The sequence below is a fragment of the Helianthus annuus genome, chromosome 1, assembly GCF_002127325.2.
Source record: "Helianthus annuus cultivar XRQ/B chromosome 1, HanXRQr2.0-SUNRISE, whole genome shotgun sequence".
Classification (NCBI taxonomy): domain Eukaryota; kingdom Viridiplantae; phylum Streptophyta; class Magnoliopsida; order Asterales; family Asteraceae; genus Helianthus; species Helianthus annuus.
Window position 1 is genome coordinate 135,200,116 of NC_035433.2, and position 22,741 is coordinate 135,222,856.

The 22,741-nt window shown below is 41.6% G+C and overlaps 1 protein-coding gene across 1 annotated transcript; it reads left to right on the forward strand.

Moving 5' to 3' along the window:
* Positions 1-17,490: 17,490 nt before the first annotated feature.
* LOC110932069 lies at positions 17,491-20,445 on the forward strand. Its single transcript, XM_022175432.2, has one exon. The coding sequence runs from the start codon at positions 17,491-17,493 to the stop codon at positions 20,443-20,445; it is 2,955 nt and encodes a 984-aa protein (XP_022031124.2).
* Positions 20,446-22,741: the final 2,296 nt, after the last annotated feature.

The window sequence follows — 22,741 nt, forward strand, 5'->3', positions numbered from 1 at the left end:
TTATGAAAAGTGCCTGTAGGTGGCTGGGAGTGGTTGTTAGTATAGGAGAGAGAAAATGTCATTGAAATTCGAGTGGACAGTGTTCACCTTTTATAATTTTTAATATATTTTGAAAGTGGTTGTTAGTAGAGGAGGGATAAAAGGTAATGATAAAAGTATAAAAATATTATTTAATTGAAAGGAGAGAGAAAATATAGTTGTTTTTAATTAAATTATAGGTTAAAAAACATCTCTTAAATTAACATGTTTTCTATTTGATATATGATATATCATAAATTTGATTACTTATAGAAATTTGTTATAGCTAACTATAAGGACACAAATACAAAAAGAATGTTTTGAATTTATGAATTTAATCAATGTTATTGCTAACTCGTATAGTTTACATTCTTCGGAAGGAGTTTTACCTATACAGTAACACATACGAAAATAGAGTTTATGGCAAATATACCTGTAACCACATCAGATTTCATCTTTGCTTCAGCAGCAGTGATGTGGAATGATCTTGCCTTTGACTTTGGGGTCTCAACCTTTGAGCTAACGCCCTCTTTCTTTCCCGTTAACTCCGGGCACTCAGATTTCTTGTGATCCGGTTGATAACACTTATAACATACCGACATCTTGTCTGGGCAGTTTGAAACCCCATGCCCAATCTTCACGCATGCTATGCACGGTTTGTTTTTATAAAAACATTCGCCCCGATGGGCGCGCCCACAGATCTTGCAACTCGAAGATCCTCCATTCACAGTTCCTTTCCTAGAAGGTTCAATATATATTTGGCTTCTTTGTGGGGCATGGGTTTGCATCCAACACCCCATTTCTCCGCTTTCAATCTGTTTCCTCAACTCAATCTCGCGCTCCCGCGCAACATTAATGATATCCGTGAGGTTTTCATAATTTGAGGGAGTTATGAACTCCCTAAATTCAACTCTAAGCATATTGTGATAACAATATTCTTCGGCTCTTCAATCTTGACCAGTTCATCACAAAATTTCAGTTTGTCAAGGAAGGTTCCCGTGATCTTGTCTACAGTCTCGCCCTTTTGCCTTAACTGCATAAATTCTTCCTTGATCTTATTGATCACCGCTTTGGGGCTATTGTCGCAACCCTCGCCCCCTGTCTGTCCCGGAAACTAGCGGCCGCGAGAATCAGTATTGGTGGTATCGGTGTTTATCATTTTGGCAGCGGAAATTTCATCAGGACCGTAGTTAGGAAATATTTTATCAGAGTAAAACACCACATTTTATATTAATAAATATATTGGGATAAAACCCAAGTTTTCATTACAAACTGATTTATAGGGATGGACCCTATTTTATTGAAATAAAACATCTTCTTTATTTAGGTAACTTTTGTAGCCACTTTTCCAAGCCTTCAGTGCTGTTCAGCTGGCTTCTATTTGGCTTTCACATTTTGTTACCTGAAACGCGTTTAAAAACATTTTGTCAGTGGGAAATACTGGTGAGTGAATCCCAGTTTAATCAAGAAGAGTTTTATCTTTGAACAGTATTGAGAGCGATTACGATGTTTACATCTACACAATTACTCATTCAGTACTGTCAATCCTGACTGGTGGGTCATATTACTCATTGGCTATCTCGTTGTCCAATGGTAACGTGTTTCACATTTTGTATACAAAACCCCAACATACCGGCAGTAATTGAAGAATTACAAAGACTCAATCACTGCTAATTATAATTTAAATAAATAAAGGTTTTGTAAAATAGTTGCAAAAAGGTTTACAAAAAGGATATTACTCACATTGCTGTCTTAGGGTTTTCTTTAAGGATTTCCTGGTGATTATCTATAAATTACACAAATGCACACGCGTTAGTATAATAACCCAATATTTACATTAGTAATACCCTTCCCGAGACGGCATTCCAACGACTACGTCAGGCAGAACCACGATAACCGTTACGGAACCCTGGATCAATCGGGCAGCGTATCTAATACGTAACCGGGGTTATGATACTTACAACGAGGCAGGGCTTCGCTAATTAGGGGGTATTTTTGCCCGAGAATAGATTTGATTATGTAGAAATTCGAGAGAGAGAACGAGAGATTGAACGGTTTGAGACTGAGGCTGAAGGCCTCTATTTATAGTGTCTCCTCGACTTCTGTCGCGCCCCGCCTAGATGTCCTCCAGGGGCTTCGCGGCCCGCGAGGGTGGCTAGTGTAGGCCCTAGCTGATCCGACTCACACTCTAGCTTCGACACGCCTTGTGCCATGTGGCGGCACCAGGCTTAGCCGCTTAGCCTCTCGCTCGCGCCCCGCGTAGACCAAGGGTTAGTCTTACGCGGCCCGCCAGAGTGTCACGGCCCCTATCCTGGTTTTACCCGGTCCAGGAGCCGCGGGGCAGAAAAACCCACGGTATTTATTAATTGATTTGGCAGCGGAAGATTTCAACAGGATCTTTTAACTTGAAAATGCCCGATTATTTTATTTCATCACTTGGGACGAACCCCGTAATTTACAATAGAGGAATTTCCCAAGGAAATTCCCTGATTTACAAAACATGTTTATTTATTTACTGAGCCACCACTTCAAGCTTAATTAGTGCTCCGTAGCACTTTTTCCTTGATTCACAGGAGGTCGTCTGAAACATGTTTTTAAAAATATTTGGTCAGCCGGGGAAATACTGGTGAATTATTCAATTTTAAATAAAATGACACATAGCTATTAGTTACAGCATAAGAGCGATTACAATGGCCTTTATCTTATTTTTTTATCTGGCGCCGCGTCACAGCCGTGTGACGATGGTCATACCACTATTGGGTCCTTTCACCCAAGTAGTGATGATTATCACTGTTAGGATTGATTAGCCTAACTGTGAGAAATTAGTAATGTGCACAATACCCCACTAGCCAGTGATTCAAGATAACCACGACTTAATCCCTGTAATTATAACTTTGAAAATAATTTGAGGTATTGTAAAATACTTTTGATAAAAGAGAATGACTCACATTGCAAGTTTATACGGGCAGAGTTTAGTCTACTGATAAGCCTGATAACCTAGTTTAAACAACAATGCACACGAACTAGGTTAGTAACTAATACAACATTTATGATAACTCACGAGATACAAACCCTCACAACGAATGACAAAGTGCGATATTTAAACATCCATCGAATTCACGACGAATGAAAAAGTATAACCCTAATGTGGGCAGCACTTAAACATCCATTGGATAGTTCCAATCGATCGGACATTGAATCGTAATAGCGATCGAGTTAGTACCCGGTATCGTGGCAGCGCCTCCCTATTGAAAATTATGATTTCGAGCAGTGATACTTCGTTTTTGATTAAAACTTTCGACACAGAATGAAAGCCCTATGCACAGGCTATTTATAGCCTGAATTTGGGTTTTACGCGGCCCGCGTAAACCCATACATAACCTTTACGCGCCCGCGTGGCCACCTAGTATACGTGTAGGGCATATGTGTCACGAGTAGGGTCGCCACCTGGTCAACACGTGGTCCGAATGCTTATCCGGTCAAACTTCATGTTGACGCGGCCCGCGTAAGGGCCGCTTAACCTTTACGCGGCCCGCCTGAAGGTCAAATTTCTTGTTTTCTTAGCTTTTTATGTACGTTAGGGTTTCAAGGGTCCGTGTTTTCACTTACGGGTCGTTTAGGGGTATTTTCGGCAGTCCTTACATCCTCCCCACCTTATTTAAAATCTCGTCCTCGAGATTTATTGAAATAAGTGGGGATACTTTCGTTTCATTTCCGATTCCAATTCCCAAGTGTATTCGGGTCCTCTTTTTCAATCCCATTTGACTTTGACTAGTACCAGTCTTTTGTGTTTGAGAAACTTGATTTTTTCTGTCTTCTATTTGAAGTGGTTTCTCAACAAATCTCAGCTTTTCATTTACTTGTATGTCTTGAAGAGGTACTACCAGGGATTCATCCGATAAACATTTCTTGAGATTAGATACATGGAATACGTTATGTACCCCAGTAATTCTTCTGGTAGCTGTAAACAATAGGCAACTGGTCCTATGCGCTGAATCACTGGGAATGGTCCTATGTATCTTGGACTTAACTTTCCTTTCTTACCGAACCGAACTACTCCTTTCCAAGGAGACACTTTCAAGAGTACCTTATCTCCGACTTGAAATTCTAACGGCTTACGTCGATTATCTGCATAACTTTTCTGGCGATCTTGAGCCGTCTTTAGTCTTTCCTGGATTTGAGTTATCTTGTCAGTGGTTTCTTGCACAATCTCAGGACCTTATAATTGGCTTTCTCCTATTTCTGCCCAGCAAACCGCAGTTCTACACTTGCGTCCATAAAGTGCTTCGAACGGGGCAGCTTCAATGCTTGAATGATAACTATTATTATAGGAGAATTCAATTAATGGTAGGTGGTTATCCCAGTTACCACTAAAATCGATTACACATGCTCTGAGCATGTCTTCCAAGGTTTGAATCGTTCTTTCACTTTGTCCGTCAGTTTGGGGATGATAGGCTGTACTTAAATTTAATCGTGTCCCCATGGCTTCTTAGAAACTTGTCCAGAAATGTGAAGTGAAACGACTATCCCTATCCGATACAATGGAGAGTGGGACTCCATGTAAGGTTACTACTTCATCTACGTACAACTTGGCTAGCCTTTCCATGCTAAAGGTTTCCTTGATGGGTAGAAAATGAGCTGATTTGGTTAATCGATCCACAATTACCCAGATCGCGTCATTACCTTTTCGGGTTTTGGGCAACTTAGTAACAAAATCCATGGTGATTAGTTCCCATTTCCAAATAGGCATTTCTAATTGTTGGAGTAACCCTGAAGGTTTCTGGAGTTCTGCCTTAACTTGCAAACAAGTTAGACACTTAGATACATATCTAGCTATGTCCTTTTTCATTCCTATCCACCAGAAATTATTTCTTAAATCTTGGTACATCTTATTGTTTCCTGGATGCATGGTATACCTAGATTTATGGGCTTCTTCTAAAATCTTATCTCTTAAGTTTCCTTGCTTAGGTACCCAAATCCTTTTCTTATGGAATCTCCAAATTCCATCAGCTCCTTGCTCTAACTCCTTTATCCTTCCTTTCATTTCTTCAACATCGTCCTTGATTGCTGTTTCTTGAACATTCTTTAGTTGTTCCATTAAATCTACTTGAAGATTTAATCTAAGAGCACGAACTCGCCTTTGCTTTTCATGATACTTATGACTGAGAGCATCCGCGACTACATTTGCTTTTCCCTCATGATATTGAATATGACAGTCGTAGTCACTTAGAACTTCCATCCATCTTCTTTGTCTCATGTTTAATTCTTTTTTCCCAAATATGTATCTTAAACTTTTATGATCCATATAAACGGTAAACTTACTTCCATACAGATAATGTCTCCAAATTTTGAGGGCAAAAATTATTGATCCTAACTCTAAATCATGAGTCGTATAATTTTCCTCGTGCTTCTTCAATTGCCTTGAGGCATACGCAATTACCTTCTTGCGTTGCATTAGCACACATCTTAATCCTAATTTAGAACATCACAATAAACTTCAAAATCTTCAGTTCCTTCTTGTAAGGCAAGAATTGGGGCATTTGTTAACCTTTGTTTTAAAATCTTAAAAGCCTCTTCTTTCCTAGGTCCCCACTCAAACTTGACCGCTTTGCAGGTTAGCTTAGTTAATGGTACATCTATCTTAGAAAAATCCTTAATGAATCGCCTATAGTACCCAGCTAATCCTAGAAAACTTCTAACTTCCATAGCTGATTGTGGCACCTTCCATTTGGTGATTGCTTCTATTTTGGAGGGATCTACGTGAATACCTTCATGATTCACCATGTGCCCAAAAAATTGCACCTCCTGGAGCCAAAATTCGCACTTGGAGAATTTGGCGTAAAGCTTCTCTTTTCTTAACAAAGTTAAGAGTGCATGCAGGTGTTGCCAGTGTTCTTCCTGACTTTTGGAATAAATAAGTATATCGTCGATGAAGACAATTACAAATTTATCCAGATACGGTTTACAGATCCTATTCATCATATCTATAAATGTTGCAGGAGCATTTGTTAATCCGAAAGGCATGACTGTAAATTCGTAATGACCATACCTAGTTCTGAAAGCGGTTTTAGGTATGTCTTCTTCTTGTACCTTCAGTTGATGGTATCCGGAGCTTAAATATATCTTAGAGAAATATCTAGCTCCCTAAAGCTGATCAAAAAGATCATCAATCCTAGGTAATGGGTATCGATTCTTAATTGTAACTTTATTTAATTCCCTATAATCGATACACATTCGCATTGAGCCATCTTTTTTTTTCACAAACAACACTGGTACTCCCCAAGGGGATGAACTAGGTTGTATAAATCCTTTGCTTAGTAATTCATCTAACTGCTTTTTCAATTCTAACATTTCGGTGGGTGCTAACCGATAAGGTGCCTTGGCTATCGGTGTCGTTCCAGGAATTAGATGAATCCTAAATTCTACTTCCCTATCGGGTGGCAATCCAGGTAGTTCTTCGGGGAATACATCCGAGTATTCCGATACTACTGGAATGTCCTTAAGTTCTTTACTTTTGGTATTAACAACTACCAAAACCATATATGCTATTCCCTGCTTTCTGGAATAACTGGCCACTTTCATGACTGAAACAAATTTCATTGGCTTTCATGGCTTGTCCCCTGTAACTATAACTATTTCTCCTGTGGTTGTATGAATTTCTATGGAATTCTTATCACAAAGGATTCGAGCATGGTTGGCTACTAACCAATCCATTCCTAACACAACATCGAATCCAGCTAGGTTCATGGGTAACAAGTTTGCAGAAAATTTATAGCCTGAAAGTTCTATTTTTCCTTCTTGCAAGACTTGATCTATACTAACAAAGTTACCGTCGGCTATTTCTACTGTATAAATCTGCCTAAGTTTGGTTTAAGGTAACTTAAGAGCTTGGCAGAACGAAGTATTTATAAAACTTTGGTTTGCACCAGAGTCAAATAATACTTTCGCATAAACGTTGTGAACTAGAAACGTACCCGCTATCACATCCGGAATCAGATCCGCTTCTTGTGTAGTCAACTGAAAGGCTCTTGCATTTTTCTTGATAGTTCCCTCCGCAGGTTTAGCCTTATTGTCAGCTGGTTTGACCAGTTTAGGGCAGTCTGGTCTAAAATGTCCAGCTTCTCCACAATTGAAGCAGATCGTCGATGTCTTCCTCCTGCAATCTTCTTCTTGATGCCCTGGCATTTTGCAGAAATTGCAATACCCTCTGCATTTTCCAGAATGCTTTCTTTTGCAAATCCTGCAAAATGGGATAGTGGAGGATTGCCCAGTTCCTGTTTTCCTAAAGTTGTTACTAGCATTACCTCCTTGGAATCCTTGGGAAATTTTCTGAGCCAGGTCCTTCTTTCTGTTTTCTTCTCGTGTGCGTACTAGTTCATCTGTCAAGGTATTGGCTAATTCCACCGCATCATCAATTGTGCGAGGTCTAGCAGCTTTGACGATATTACGAATCTCGCTACTCAAACCCCAAATGTAGCGAGAAATAAGTACTGGCTCTGGCGAAGCCAGAGTTGGCACGATCCTGGCATACTCGAAAAATTTCGAAGTATAACCTCGACAGTTAACATCCACCATTCGGTGACTCAGGAACTTGTTTGCCATTTGTTCCTTCTCATATTCAGGACAAAATTTTCTTTCCACCATTTGTCTGAATTCTTCCCAATTCATAGCATAGGCCAAGTCACTTCCCTTAGCTTGCAGTACCGTATCCCACCACTCTAATGCTTCTTCCTTAAAAAGGTGAGAAGCGTACATGACTTTATCTTCCTCCACGCATTTACTTATTTTTATTACCGATTCAGTTTTCTCTAACCAATGTAGGGCAGCAGTCGCCCCTTCATTGCTTGCAAATTCAGCTGGTTTACAGGCAAGAAATTCCTTGTAAGGTTAAACATTTAGAAACATAAGCTGCTATATCCTTTTTCATTCCTATCCACCAAAAATTCTTTCTTAAATCCTGATACATCTTATCATTTCCAGGATGAATCATATATTTAGACTTATGGGCTTCTTCTAATATACGGTGGCGTAGGTTCCCTAATTTAGGTATCCACATTCTTTTCTCATGGAATCTCCAAATTCCATCTGTTCCTTGTTCTAATTCCTTAGTCGTTCTTTTTAACTTTTTAGTATCATCCTTGATTACTAACTCTTGTGCTTTTCTAATCTGTTCATTTAAATCTACCTGTAGATTTAACTTAAGAGAACGTACTCTTTTTGGATTTTCATGATACTTTCGACTTAAAGCATCGGCTACTACATTAGCTTTTCCTGCATGATACTGGATATTGCAATCGTAATCACTAAGTATCTCCATCCATCGTCTTTGTCTCATATTCAATTCTTTTTGCCCAAAAATGTACCTTAAACTCTTATGATCGGTGAAAATGGTAAACTTACTTCCGTAAAAGGTAATCTCTCCAAATCTTAAGGGAAAAAATTATGGCTCCTAATTCTAGATCATGGGTTGAATAATTCTTTTCATGATTCTTAAGTTTTCTAGATGCATAGGCTATAACCTTTTGTCGTTGCATTAACACACATCCATAACCTAACTTAGAAGCGTCACAATAGACTACAAAGTCTTCATATCCTTCTGGTAACGCTAGTATGGGTGCATTGGTTAGTCTTTGCTTAAGGATTCTAAAGGATTATTCTTGTTTTGGTCCCCATTCAAACTTAACAGATTTACAGGTTAACTTAGTTAAGGGAATGGCTATTCTAAAAAAATCTCGAATAAATCTTCTATAATAACCGGCCAATCCTAAGAAACTTCTAACCTCAGTTGGTGATTCAGGGGTTTTCCATTTGGTAATCGCCTCGATCTTGGTGAGATCCACATGAATTCCTTCATGATTAACTAGATGTCCAAGAAACTGTACCTGTTCTAACCAAAACTCACACTTCGAAAATTTTGCATAAAGCTTTTCTTTTCTCAATAAACTTAGAAGTGCATGCAAATGCTTTGCATGTTCCTCTTTACCCTTAGAGTAAATGAGAATATCATCTATAAAGACAATTATGAATTTATCAAAATATGACTTACATATTCGGTTCATCATGTCCATAAATGCGACTGGGGCATTGGTTATGTGACACCCCGCGAAAACGCTTAACAAAACTAGCTTCCTCAGTGACTGTTTGCTAAATTTCGGGGCGAGATTCCTCTTCAAGTTGGGGATGATGCCACAACTGAGCAAAACCCGCAACAACTCTGATTTCTCACTTCGTTTCTCTCACACTTGACGCTTGCCAATTTCGGGACGAAATTTCCTTCAAGTTGGGGATGATGTGACAACCCGAACTTTCAAGGCAAGTAACGCTCCATCTTTTGATCCTTACTCTTCGTTATCTTCCTTTAATACGTTAAAACAGTACACTAATTTAATAACTAAGGTATGACGCAATGGATCGCGCCTTAACTGGGCCACATCTTCATGATCGAGCCCAAGGCACCACTCATGTTACTTCAACCTTGGCAGCCCATTTATGTAAATATAACCTTGGCCCAATATCCTAATAGAGGTATGGCAAAGAAAATCGGCCCAACTCCTTATAGGATCATGTGTTTGCAACCGACCCAACTCCTTAAAGGATCATGTGTACGTATTATAAACAAAATCAAACTCCGATTAAGTATAAAACCATAACAAACCCTACCTCTTCTCATCTTTTTCTCCCTGATCGCACGACTTCAGTGGAACCCCCCCCCTCGCGAGACATCTTTCTTTCGGATCAAGAATAGGTTAGTGAATCATTCTTTTTGGATATCATAGTTCTTTGGTTGTGTTTAGTTGCTAGAATAGGTGTTAATTATATAAGGATGAATGGTATTGTAATAAACTGTTTACTATTATGAATTTGTTATGCAAATTAAATAAATGTTAACTGTCTGTTTTTGTGAATTGGTCGAATGAAGCATGTTAACTGTTACGTTGGTTTGCAAGTGTCCAGGTTGTTTAATCTATATGTGATGATGTTATGGATTTGGCTGTATGATATAATCTTGATATTATCAAACAAAGTGGAGGTAATATTCAACGTCACGTGATTCTCTTGAGTAAATAAATTCATATTAAATGTTCAATCAATTGATTAATATCAGTTTTGTCAGCACCACTTATCGGAAACATGAAATCATTTAGGTTTAGGGTGGACATGCATGTAAGATATTAATTGAGAATTTTGTTTGCATGCAAAGACTTTAAGATTGTCGGCCACATTATAAATCTCATTAGGTTTGCATGTGATTAAAAATTGAAAGGCCCAATCACATTTTGTTGATAATAAACATCATTTGCAGCCACTTTAATTCTTGGTCCAATAGGATTCTTTGAGTAATATTGAAATTGTTGGCCATTGTTGTTGTTTTGTTAATAATAAAAGGATTCATGGTTGGCATGTTAATCAGATGTACACATTAAATTAATTGCATTAGGCCGGTTACATGGGGTAACATGAGGGGTTGGGATTTCGTGAAATAGGGATCTGATGGACTGGTTTTGTGGCACAAGGGTCTGAATGTGGAATGCACATTGAGCCGCAACATGAGTAGTGGGCCACAAGCCCAACCGGCCACACATAGGAACTCCGGCCACCCCATACATGGACCGGGTAATATAATTGGGCTACACTTGCCAGCCGACACACACACCTACTCACCGGAAAACTTGTTAACGGGAAAGTTTAATCATGACTGGGCTATGTAATTGAGGTGGGCCGATTAGGGTTGGGCCGACCTTGGGTAGGTACCTTGTTGAGCAAATAGGAGGGGTTGATGAAAAATGATGCATATGCGACTCAATCGGTGGTAAAATCATAAAATATGAATAACCTTAGGACATACCAAATTATGGTGTCAAATGGATTTGTAATGTGACCCTACATGCTTATTAGATGACTTTATGATAATAATCAGCTTGACATGTTGCATGCTTTCTTGTGGTGATTTACATAGTTTCTTGAAGGTGAAATGGACCATTTAACGCGTACTTTGGTGTGACTTGAACTTGTATCGTAAATGTACTATGACTATAATGCTTGTATGACATATGTGATGATATATGTTTCGTTGTTTGCTACTTGAGCAATACGTGTGAATTGATGTGTGAATTGTGAATTCATGAAATTGACTGTCTCTTGTAACCACGATAGGATTTGATTGATCAATTGTTAACGAACGTTTAATCTAACCGAGCAAACCAAGGTGAGTTCATTGCTCTTTTCTCAAGCATGGATCCCAGGGAAGGGATAACGGGTAACGTTCCGAGGGGGAATGCATGTGTAACGGGATGTTGGTTATCATACTCAGTTTTCTATCATTGTAAGACCACTACATCTACCGGGTCGTTGCTTGTAGGGCAACGGGGGTTATTAGTTGATAGCGCTATTAGGTTTGGCACCCTCACGACGTTCGAGGAGAACGGGCGTGAACTAATTACCTTAAAACATGACCAATGCTTTGATAGAGGCATTGGGGTTGGCAATCACATATCATCTGGCCATTCGGTAATCGAGTAATAACAACATCGAAACATCAAACATCATAACAACAAACAACATATCGTCTTGTAAACTGTTTTACTCACATGATCGGTAACACAACTTGGTAAACAAACACAAACCTTGAACTCACCAGCGTAGTCTGACACACTTGTTTACATGCTTGTAGGTAATTTCTGAAGGAACTTGGGAGCTTGCCGTCTGATGCTGCTGGGGTGGTTATGGTCATGACAACAGTTATTTTGATTTGGTTTCAATACATTTGCACATTTATACTTTTATGCTTCCGCTCAGTACTTTGGTTTTGGTTTAACCTTCAAACGATACATTTCTTTTAATTTGGTATTTTATTATAACTTGTGTTTGATATGATTGGTGGCTCTCTGTTGAATCGTTACACCTCCATTAGGGACACGCCCTAGGTGGTAATTTGGGGGTGTGACAGTTTGGTATCAGAGCCACTGGTTATAGAGAACTCGGTTTTAAAAATGTTTTCATAAAACCAGACTATAACCGACACTCAGCTTCAGACTGCAAGGTTCGTTCCTCCTTAGCTTATGCTTTATATGCCTAGTAAACGTAACTATATTTATAGCATGCACGATACGACATGGTAGGCATCATGACACATTGATAGTGTAACATAACACTTGCATCTAGTAAATTCTAATCTTGTTGGTAGTGCTTATTTTGTGTTGATTGGGGTGGGAGAAACTTCAAACATAAATTAAGAAGCATCGAGAGGAGCATGCAAACCGCCTTATTATCATGGGTGCACACATAATAATAACGCGTGGTGCATGCAAATCCCAATGAGGCTTAACGAGTGTAAGAGGGGTTCTTCCCTGTTTGTGTATGAACATAGTAGTTAACCGATCTTAAACCTGAACGCTCTCCTCGTTCTCGACCCCTAAATTAGTTCATTTCCATATATAGAAACACGAGTGGACGAGGAAACGGACGTAGCAACTATTGATTGAAACCTTGTGTGCTTACTCTTTCTGTCATTTTTCTTCCCTTTCTGCGTTAATACCCTCTTTTGGAACGTTGTGAGTGTGCATTCTTTCGTTTAACTTGCGTTACGTCATCAACTCGACAGGCATGTCTACACCGTCCGCATCTTCCGACCAAACCCGGGCGCCAGGGAAGGCACCCGCTGATACTCACTCACCCCCGCGTCAGATGGAGACGCGTGCTGCTTATAGGAAGAGACTCGCACAGGGCGGGGAGTCGTCCTCCCGACCTACGCATGCACTACCAGTTAACTCCCTCAGCGCTCAGGCCGAGTCGGCTGTGAGTAAGGCCCTCCGAGATTATAACCAGATTCTAATAGAACAAAACCAGGTCTTAATGGAGCAAAATCAGAAGTTACTAAGAAAGGTTGATACCCAAGGAGGGCGATTGGAAGCTCAAGAGAAGCAGATACAGGAACTTATTAGGAGGGCTACTGACTTGAAGGCAGAAGCCCTAAAAGGGCGTGAGGTACAAGGTCTGATACTGAGAGACGCTCGAGTGGATCATGAAAGGCTTAACTCGCATGCCGAAAAGATAGGTATGATGGATTGGAGGGTCCATCAGTTGGAGGAAGCCCGCTTCGCACCTGAACCCGAGCCAGCCCCAGTCCCGGCACCTCCCGAACCAGAGGCGGAAGGGTCTGATGAAGAGCCCGAAGAGGAGGAGGAAGAGCCGGAAGAGGAGGAAGAAGAGCCAGAGGAGATCTCGGATAATGACGGAGACGATGATGATGGTAGTGACCTCGGGGATGGTGACGTGGACGACTGACTCGTCTTTCAATCGTTTATCTAGTTACTTTTTTTTTCTTTCAGTTGTTTTCGTATAAACAATCATGGTGATTAAAACTTTTGCGAATATTCGATGTAGTGACTTATATGGTTTAATTTGAATGGATTTCTTATTTTATCGTTCAAGGGATATTTCTTGTACTGAGTCGTCACCTTACCTCTTTTTACCCTTGCACCACAAGAGTCACATCTTTGACTCTACGACAGTTACCTTAATTATGGTAAACCTCTCACTGGCCTTTGTACTATCCGGTGCCTATGGGTTGAGGCAATGCCTCTATTGGTTGAAGCGACACTCTTGTAAGTTTTGACATGGTCGTTGACATGGACTTGGTTATCTAGGTATCAAGCGGAAAATTCTCTGCAAACCGAAAATCGTGCGTTCCCTCTCCCCAGTGGGGAATCCTTATCAGTTTAAGATCATCGTAATGGTGCCGTTATTGGCATTGTCACAGTCGTGAAAGCCCAGAAGTGTCTACGGAAGGGCTACCCTGCCATACTAACTCTTGTCACCGATTTGCCGCTTTAAGAAAGGAAGATCGAGTGTCTTCCACTTATCCATGAATTTTCTGACATGCCTCCTGAAGAGTGAGCTGGTTTACTTCCACATCGTTAGGCGGAATTTCAGGTTGACCTTATGCAATTTCAGATTCCTTATGGGAAACAGAAATCCCTTAGGTTTGCTAGATACCATCACAGCTTCATCATAGGATTTTCGAAGGTTTCGCAACTTCAACCCCCTTAGCATAGCGGGGAGCTGTGAATTCCTGAGAAATAAAATCGGAGAACGTCCTTACAGCTTTTGAAACCCAGCCCTACAACACGCGAAGCATCGCTTCTATCCGAGGGTACCGATGGTCCAGCGATATACCATGATGGTGTTACGGAGAGTAACTGCACGACCTACAACCTCCGGTGGAAACCATGGTCATTGGATTTAAGTGGGAGGCATTGCTTGGACGGTACCGAAGGCACCAATTAGACCGATCACAAGGGCCTTCAGTGCACCCTTGTTTCAATAGAGCTAACCATGTGAAGGCATCGCTAGAATGGAACTTCCGAACGAACACGGGATTAGGAGAACTATACCCACGCATCCCTATAGACGAACCTTATCACTTTCACTTGTCATCGCCGCTAGAAGTGAAGCAGTCACAGTTACACGCGTATGTCGTTTTGCAACACTAACCCTTACCCACCAAACTCTGTTTTGGACACATGATACACTCGCGCGACCGCAATGTGACGAACCTCCCTGTTGTGCCATGCCGCCATGCACCACTACTGGAAATTACTTCTAGACAACAAATTTGCTGGCCAAATCCTTCGGATGTTTAATGGACCCCTGTTTCGCTCGATTCTTTGTACGAACCTCATTAATCCCCTGTTTCTTTGATCGGCAACTGATATAACAACACGCTAACCACCATCCCATGATTTCCACTGATCACAAGATTAGCCCCCCAGGCGTTGTAAAGTATCTATAGATCGAGTTCGTCGGAACTTACTTCAAACCATTGTTTTAGATCAATTTTCGGGACGAAAATTCTTTCAAGTTGGGGATGATGTGACACCCCGCGAAAACGCTTAACAAAACTAGCTTCCTCAGTGACTGTTTGCTAAATTTCGGGGCGAGATTCCTCTTCAAGTTGGGGATGATGCCACAACTGAGCAAAACCCGCAACAACTCTGATTTCTCACTTCGTTTCTCTCACACTTGACGCTTGCCAATTTCGGGACGAAATTTCCTTCAAGTTGGGGATGATGTGACAACCCGAACTTTCAAGGCAAGTAACGCTCCATCTTTTGATCCTTACTCTTCGTTATCTTCCTTTAATACGTTAAAACAGTACACTAATTTAATAACTAAGGTATGACGCAATGGATCGCGCCTTAACTGGGCCACATCTTCATGATCGAGCCCAAGGCACCACTCATGTTACTTCAACCTTGGCAGCCCATTTATGTAAATATAACCTTGGCCCAATATCCTAATAGAGGTATGGCAAAGAAAATCGGCCCAACTCCTTATAGGATCATGTGTTTGCAACCGGCCCAACTCCTTAAAGGATCATGTGTACGTATTATAAACAAAATCAAACTCCGATTAAGTATAAAACCATAACAAACCCTACCTCTTCTCATCTTTTTCTCCCTGATCGCACGACTTCAGTGGAACCCCCCCCTCGCGAGACATCTTTCTTTCGGATCAAGAATAGGTTAGTGAATCATTCTTTTTGGATATCATAGTTCTTTGGTTGTGTTTAGTTGCTAGAATAGGTGTTAATTATATAAGGATGAATGGTATTGTAATAAACTGTTTACTATTATGAATTTGTTATGCAAATTAAATAAATGTTAACTGTCTGTTTTTGTGAATTGGTCGAATGAAGCATGTTAACTGTTACGTTGGTTTGCAAGTGTCCAGGTTGTTTAATCTATATGTGATGATGTTATGGATTTGGCTGTATGATATAATCTTGATATTATCAAACAAAGTGGAGGTAATATTCAACGTCACGTGATTCTCTTGAGTAAATAAATTCATATTAAATGTTCAATCAATTGATTAATATCAGTTTTGTCAGCACCACTTATCGGAAACATGAAATCATTTAGGTTTAGGGTGGACATGCATGTAAGATATTAATTGAGAATTTTGTTTGCATGCAAAGACTTTAAGATTGTCGGCCACATTATAAATCTCATTAGGTTTGCATGTGATTAAAAATTGAAAGGCCCAATCACATTTTGTTGATAATAAACATCATTTGCAGCCACTTTAATTCTTGGTCCAATAGGATTCTTTGAGTAATATTGAAATTGTTGGCCATTGTTGTTGTTTTGTTAATAATAAAAGTGAAGACACATGTCCGAAGCCGAACATGATCCCAGAGACGAACCGGACTACACTCGAGCGGGCATCCACAGCATGTCCACCCACACCAGAAGACTCCGAGGACGAGCCCCCGTTTAAGTGCGTCCAGACGGATGACGTCATCTCAGTTGACTACTATAAATATCCCCTCAAGTACAAATCCAAGTACGATTTCTCTGAACCTTCGTCCCTATTTTCTCTCTCTATTTTCTCTCTCTACCAATACTTATCCTCACGCCGGAGGGTGGTCGCAAAGTGGCCCTCCCATCTCTGCGGCGAGCCTAACGGTTTTCTCTTTTGCAGGAAACTCTCTCAACCTTTAACAAGATCCAGATCTTCATTAACAGGCTTCGGCCTGAACTTGACTTCCTGGTTCTTCAATTGGCGCCATCCGATCTTAAAGCTCTTAGTCTTTCACTCTAGTGAACTTCTTGAGCAAAGAACTGACAAATGGCGGCCCCAGGTTCTTTGAATTTGGGATCTACGGCTGTTAGCACGCAAATTACTGCACCAGCAAGTATCGTCTCTACGACCTCAGCTACTTTAAGCTCAGGTCCGGGAACAACATTGCCTTTCATCTTACTCCCTACTTCGCAAACGTCAGAGTTCGACGCAGAATTTCTCGCCAAAAACGCAAGTCTTCTACGAAGATTAAAAGCGCAACAGGCCAGAGATGAACAGATCCTCGGTTTGCGAACCAGGCTCTTTCATGACGAAGCACCAACGGGGACTATGGGCCCGACAATGATCACTCCTACATTTTCCACAGTCGTTACTTCGGAAGCCTATACTGGATACGTACAAGGTTCCTCCGGACCTTCACCAGTAATGGCCACGCGAAACGATATACAGATGGATGTCATTGGTGATCCGGAACTCACCAAGCCGTACCATCCAGTTTCTATGACAGCCAAGTCAAAGTTTAGTGCTCGTATAACACATGCCAAACTTCCTCCAAAGCTCAAAATGCCAACTACGGTGAAAAAGTACGATGGCACAACTGATCCGGATGATCATATGTTCGATTTTGACGGAGCTGCACGAGTAGAACAATGGCCGATGCCAGCATGGTGCTTTATGTTTGCACAAACTCTAACTGGAGCCGCATGAGTATGGTTTGATGCGTTGAATGAAGGTGAGATCAACGACTTTGAGGAGTTCCGAAGATTATTCCTCCAAAATTTCAGCCAACAAAGGCACTACTCTAAGGAGATTACCGAAGTCCACAACATCCGGAGAAAAGACGGAGAGTCTTTAGACAGTTTCATTGACCGGTTTAACCGGGAAAGCATGCAGATCAGTGGGGTAGTTGATCAACTGCGGATCTCCGGATTTTGTCACGGCGTTCGGAATAATCAGTTAGTTGAGAAATTGCACGAAAATCTACCGAAGACGATGGAGGTACTAATGGAACGGGCCAGAGCTTTCGCTCGAGGCAAGAATGCATGTAATCCTACTCCAGAGTCAGACCACAAGATGTCTTCATGGAAGAAAAATGGTGGATCGGTGTTTGATAAGACTCCACCAGGGAGCAGGGGACGATCACATCCTTACGGTAGAAACGACAGACCTCCACGAGGGAAAAGCTCCGGATCACGATTTTACAATTTATCGGATCTCTCCAAAACTCCCAGTGAAATTCTCAGTGCGGAGGGGATGAATTTTCCCGCCCCACCAAAACTTCGGAACCCAGGAGACAAAAATTCAAAGAAATATTGTGACTACCATCATGCTCGGGGTCACAATACAGATGACTGTTGGTCTTTGAAGCAAGAAATAGAAAAGGCGGTACGGTCCGGGAAGCTATCGCACCTAGTCAAAGAAGTAAAGGAAGGAAAATCTTCCGGAAATTTGGGAGAAAATCCGAATAATCAACCGGCAATTTGCATGATCCGCAGGGCAAACAACCAAGGCATCAAGCGGACCAGTCAGCATTTGGCCGCCTGGATGCAGCAACCCATTGGTTTCCCACCTGTCAGCTTGGAAGATGTCAAGGACGGACCGGTCATAGTGTCCGCAATCATTGCAGGACACAAGGTTCGGAGAGTATATGTCGATAGCGGAAGCGCCACCGAGATTATGTACAAGCAGTGCTTTCAACAATTAGCCCCACAGACTAAGGCGAAATTGCTTCAAGTGTCAATGCCTCTGGTCAGTTTCTCCGGAGAAGTGGTTCAGCCTTTGGGCCAAATCACTCTTCCAACAACAATGGGAGAAGGGAGTTTGGTCCGAACTGTCAACTTGACGTATCTAGTGGTGGAAGCACGATCCGTTCACAATGTCATACTCGGAAGACCTGGTATGTGCGCCTTCGGAATGATCAGTTCAACTATACATGGAGCGTTAAAATTCCCCACTGAAGCCGGAATAGCAACACTGTACTCCGAATCAGCAATCGGTGTAGCTGAAATACGACAAAGCGAGGGTAATACCGAACTTCCTAATACTCTCACAGAAGAATGGGCCATACACCCACATTTTCCAGAGCAAAAAATTGCAATCGGAGCTCAGCTTCCCAAGCAAACTAAGAAGAAGTTGTGGAAACTCTTGTCCAATTCACTTGATGTGTTCGCCTGGCAAACCTCTGACATGGTTGGAGTTCCCCGGTGTTTGGCCGAACATAAGTTAAACGTGTCACACTCAATAAAACCAGTAGCACAGAGAAAAAGAAACATGGCTCCGGCTCGTAACAAGGCCATCTCCGAAGACGTACGAAAATTGTTGAGCGCCGGTATTATAAGAGAGGTGCGTTACCAAACCTGGGTCTCTAATCCAGTAATGGTAACCAAGAAGGATAAAACATGGAGGATGTGCGTTGATTTCTGGGACCTAAACAATGCGTGCCCAAAGGATTGCTATCCTCTGCCGGAGATTGATTTGAAGATAGACTCCCTCTCAAGTTTCCGTCTCAAGTGCTTCTTGGATGCGTATAAGGGTTATCATCAAATCCAAATGGCTTCAGAGGACGAAGATAAGACCGCGTTCGTAACAAACGAGGGACTGTTCTGTTATACCAAAATGCCATTCCGTCTAAAAAACGCCGGAGCCACATACCAGAGACTGATGGATAAAGCGTTCAAAGCTCAGATCGGAAGAAACTTGGAGATCTATGTCGATGACTTGGTCATAAAAAGCCGAGAGGAAGATGACATGATAGACGACATACTCGAAACCTTTACAAGGCTTCGGAGTATCAACCTCAAACTCAATCCCAAGAAATGCTCTTTCGGCTTGGAAGAGGGAAAATTCCTCGGGGTATGGGTCACACGATCCGGAATCCAGGCGCACCCGGATAAAATCAAGGCAGTAGTCTCCATGCAGTCTCCTAAAACCATCAAAGAGATCCAATCCCTAAATGGGAAACTCGTCGCTCTTCATCGTTTTGTTTCAAAAGCGGCAGACCGCTCCATCCCTTTCATGAACGTATTAAAAAAGCGAACGGCAAAAGGCCAAATAGAATGGACGCCAGAAGCAGACTCGGAATTTCAGGAATTAAAAGTATGCCTTGGGTCCCTGCCCACTTTGACCGCACCATCTACCGGAGAAACCGTCACGGTATATCTATCTGCGTCCCACTTTGCGATAAGCGCAGTACTCGTAGTTCACCGGAACCAGGCACAAATCCCGGTCTATTACGTAAGCCGCATCTTAAAAGACTATGAAACTCGGTACCCGATGGTAGAAAAATTGGCACTCGCCTTGGTACATGCTTCCAGACGCCTCCGAAGGTACTTCCAAGCTTTTAATATAGAAGTACAGACCGATCTCCAGATCCAGCAAATCCTCAGGAAGCCAGAGGTCTCCGGGCGTCTCACCAAATGGGCAATAGAGCTCAGTGCTTTTGATATCACCTATCGTACCAGAGGTCCAGTAAAAGGGCAGGCAGTAGCTGATTTCCTCACAGAAGTCCCGACTGGAGAAAGCATCAAAGGACAACCCATCTTACCGAAGGTATGGAACCTGTATACGGACGGGGCTTCCAGCAAAGAAGGGTCGGGAGCAGGGTTAATTCTGATAGATCCGGAGGGAATAGAGTACACTTACGCATTGCGTTTCGAATTCAAGACGTCAAATAATGAAGCAGAGTATGAGGCTCTCCTTGCAGGCTTGCAAACCGCAGCCAAAGCAGGTGCAACCTCCGTATTAGCTCCTGTCGATTCATTGCTGGTAGCCAATCAAGTCAGTGGCGAATCGAGGCACGAGAAGATAATATGGTTCGGTATCTACAGCAGGTCAACAGTTTAATCTCCTCTTTCGATTCTTGCAAAATAGTGCACATACCGAGAAGCAAAAACAAAAAAGCCGATGCTTTGAGCAAACTGGCATCCGTAGCATTTTGCCATCTATCAAAAGAGGTTCTAGTCGAGACACTGCAGACTCCGGCCATCCAACAGACGAGGCCGGTCATGTCAGTTTCCGTGGCCGAAAAGTCTTGGATGACTCCGATCGTGGATTACTTGAAAAACGGTACGCTCCCAGAAGACAAGGCTCAGGCACGGAAGTTAAAGGTAAAAGCACTGCAATATCAGATACACGATGGCCAGCTCTACAGGAAAACCTTTTTAGGCCCGCTCCTAAAATGCCTAACCCCAGAGGAAGCAAGTTACGTTATAAGGGAAATACATTGGGGAATATGCGGCATCCACGCGGGGCCAAGGATGGTTATTGCAAAAGTCATGAACGCTGGGTATTTTTGGCCAGGAATTGTAACACCTCGAAATTTTTGCGTCCTATAATGTGCCGACACGTGTCCTAAGTTTACACGTGGCATTAATATTAAATAAAGGACTAATGTTGACAAACCTTGAAAGTATATAAATTCGAGGGTTATAAATGTCAAACAAAGATAAATATACTGTATAGTATCCCTAAACGATGCTCGTACCTTCAAACGAATAAATCACGGATCGTACGGAAGCGGAACACAGAAGAAAGTGAGAAATTACAAGCTACAGGGGTTAACTGTGCCAACATGTTTAATTATACCTCTGAATGACCATTCAATGAACCCGAGGCTTCGTAACAATAAAATACGCTCACTAGAATATGATATATAAATCTCGCGAAGTTCCGTTTTAAAACGAGAAAGTTACGATCAAATCCGTGTACGAGGGGTTAAAAGCGTCAATAATAAAAGTTAAGACCTTTCAGATAATATTGAAAATAACCAGAGGACTTAATAATTCACATAAATAACGCGAGGCCCTTAATCGTAAATAACCGAGGGCCAATTCGCAAAGTTACCCCTTCGGTTCCGAAAGGTCAGGTTATTAATTACAAAGATTCGGTAATCATTGCGAAAGATTTGGCAAGATTCTGATCATGATTACAAAGGATTTAAAAATCCTGAAAACATAACCTAACGCGACCCGCGTAAGGTTTCAAGGTAAGTTGAGGCGGGCCGCGAGCCTCCTCTTAAACGCGTCTGGTTAGTAAACTTCAGGCGACCCGCGTACAAAGTGCCTGGTTCCCCCATGTGGGCCGCGTCAGGCGCCCAGATGCAGAAACATGCTTAACTTGGCTGTTCAGCCTTCCAAGAGCCATGATCTGCATTTAAACACCTCCAAATGACCCCTAAACGACCCCTAACACTAAGGACAAGTATTGATCAGTTGTGGTGTGTGCTAGACTTTGTTGTCAATCAATTGTGGTGCTTGAAACCACTATATAAAGCCTAAGTTGCAACCATAAGTTCACACCCCATCATCTGAATCATTTGGTCATTTCTGGAGCTCCAACTTCCTCTCAAGTGGTCACACTTGGTGCATAGGACCTCAGTAAGTGTTCCACTCCTTTCCCATTTGAGCTTTAACTTAGTTTTAGCTTAAAAGTCGATCCGTCGTAACTAACGGTCGACTTAGCGATAACCCACAAATGATTCAGTGAATTGTCGAATTCAAGAATGGTTATTTGTTGGTAATTATGTGGGTAATAAACCTCTAAAAGGGTTCCCCACTGATCACCACTCTAACTATGTCAAATGTCGAGTCAAACGTGCACCCAAAAAGTCAACAGAATGTCGTTTTGGCGAATCTTGCATAATCTGTAATGTATATACTATGGAACCTGTTTTGATGATCATAAAACATGATATTAAGAATATAAACTTGTTTGCGCTCGTTTGAATCGACCATTTGCTATATTAACCCGGTTCGGAGCCGAATGTCGCAAAAGTTTGACTTTTGCATTGACTTCAGTTCTGACCCGTTTTAGTGAAGTATAGATATGCCTTAGGACTCTCTTAGGACCAGGTCACGTGATGGTATAACCCTCTGTGACCGGTTCATCGTTTGTCCGAGTCTTTTACGCATTTCCGTTAATCGCCTAAAAGTTGACCGTAACGCCCTTTTTAAAATTAAAACGAGTATTTCGGACACGTGAACGGACCAAAACCTTGCTTGTTAAATTATAAGCATGTCCTTAAAGTTTCACGTCAATCCGAGGCCTAGAATGAGAGTTATGCTAAAAGGCGCACTTTTAAGAAAGTTTTGTAATTAACGGCGCAATTAGCATAACGCCCATCTAACCCAAGTTTTCGTCA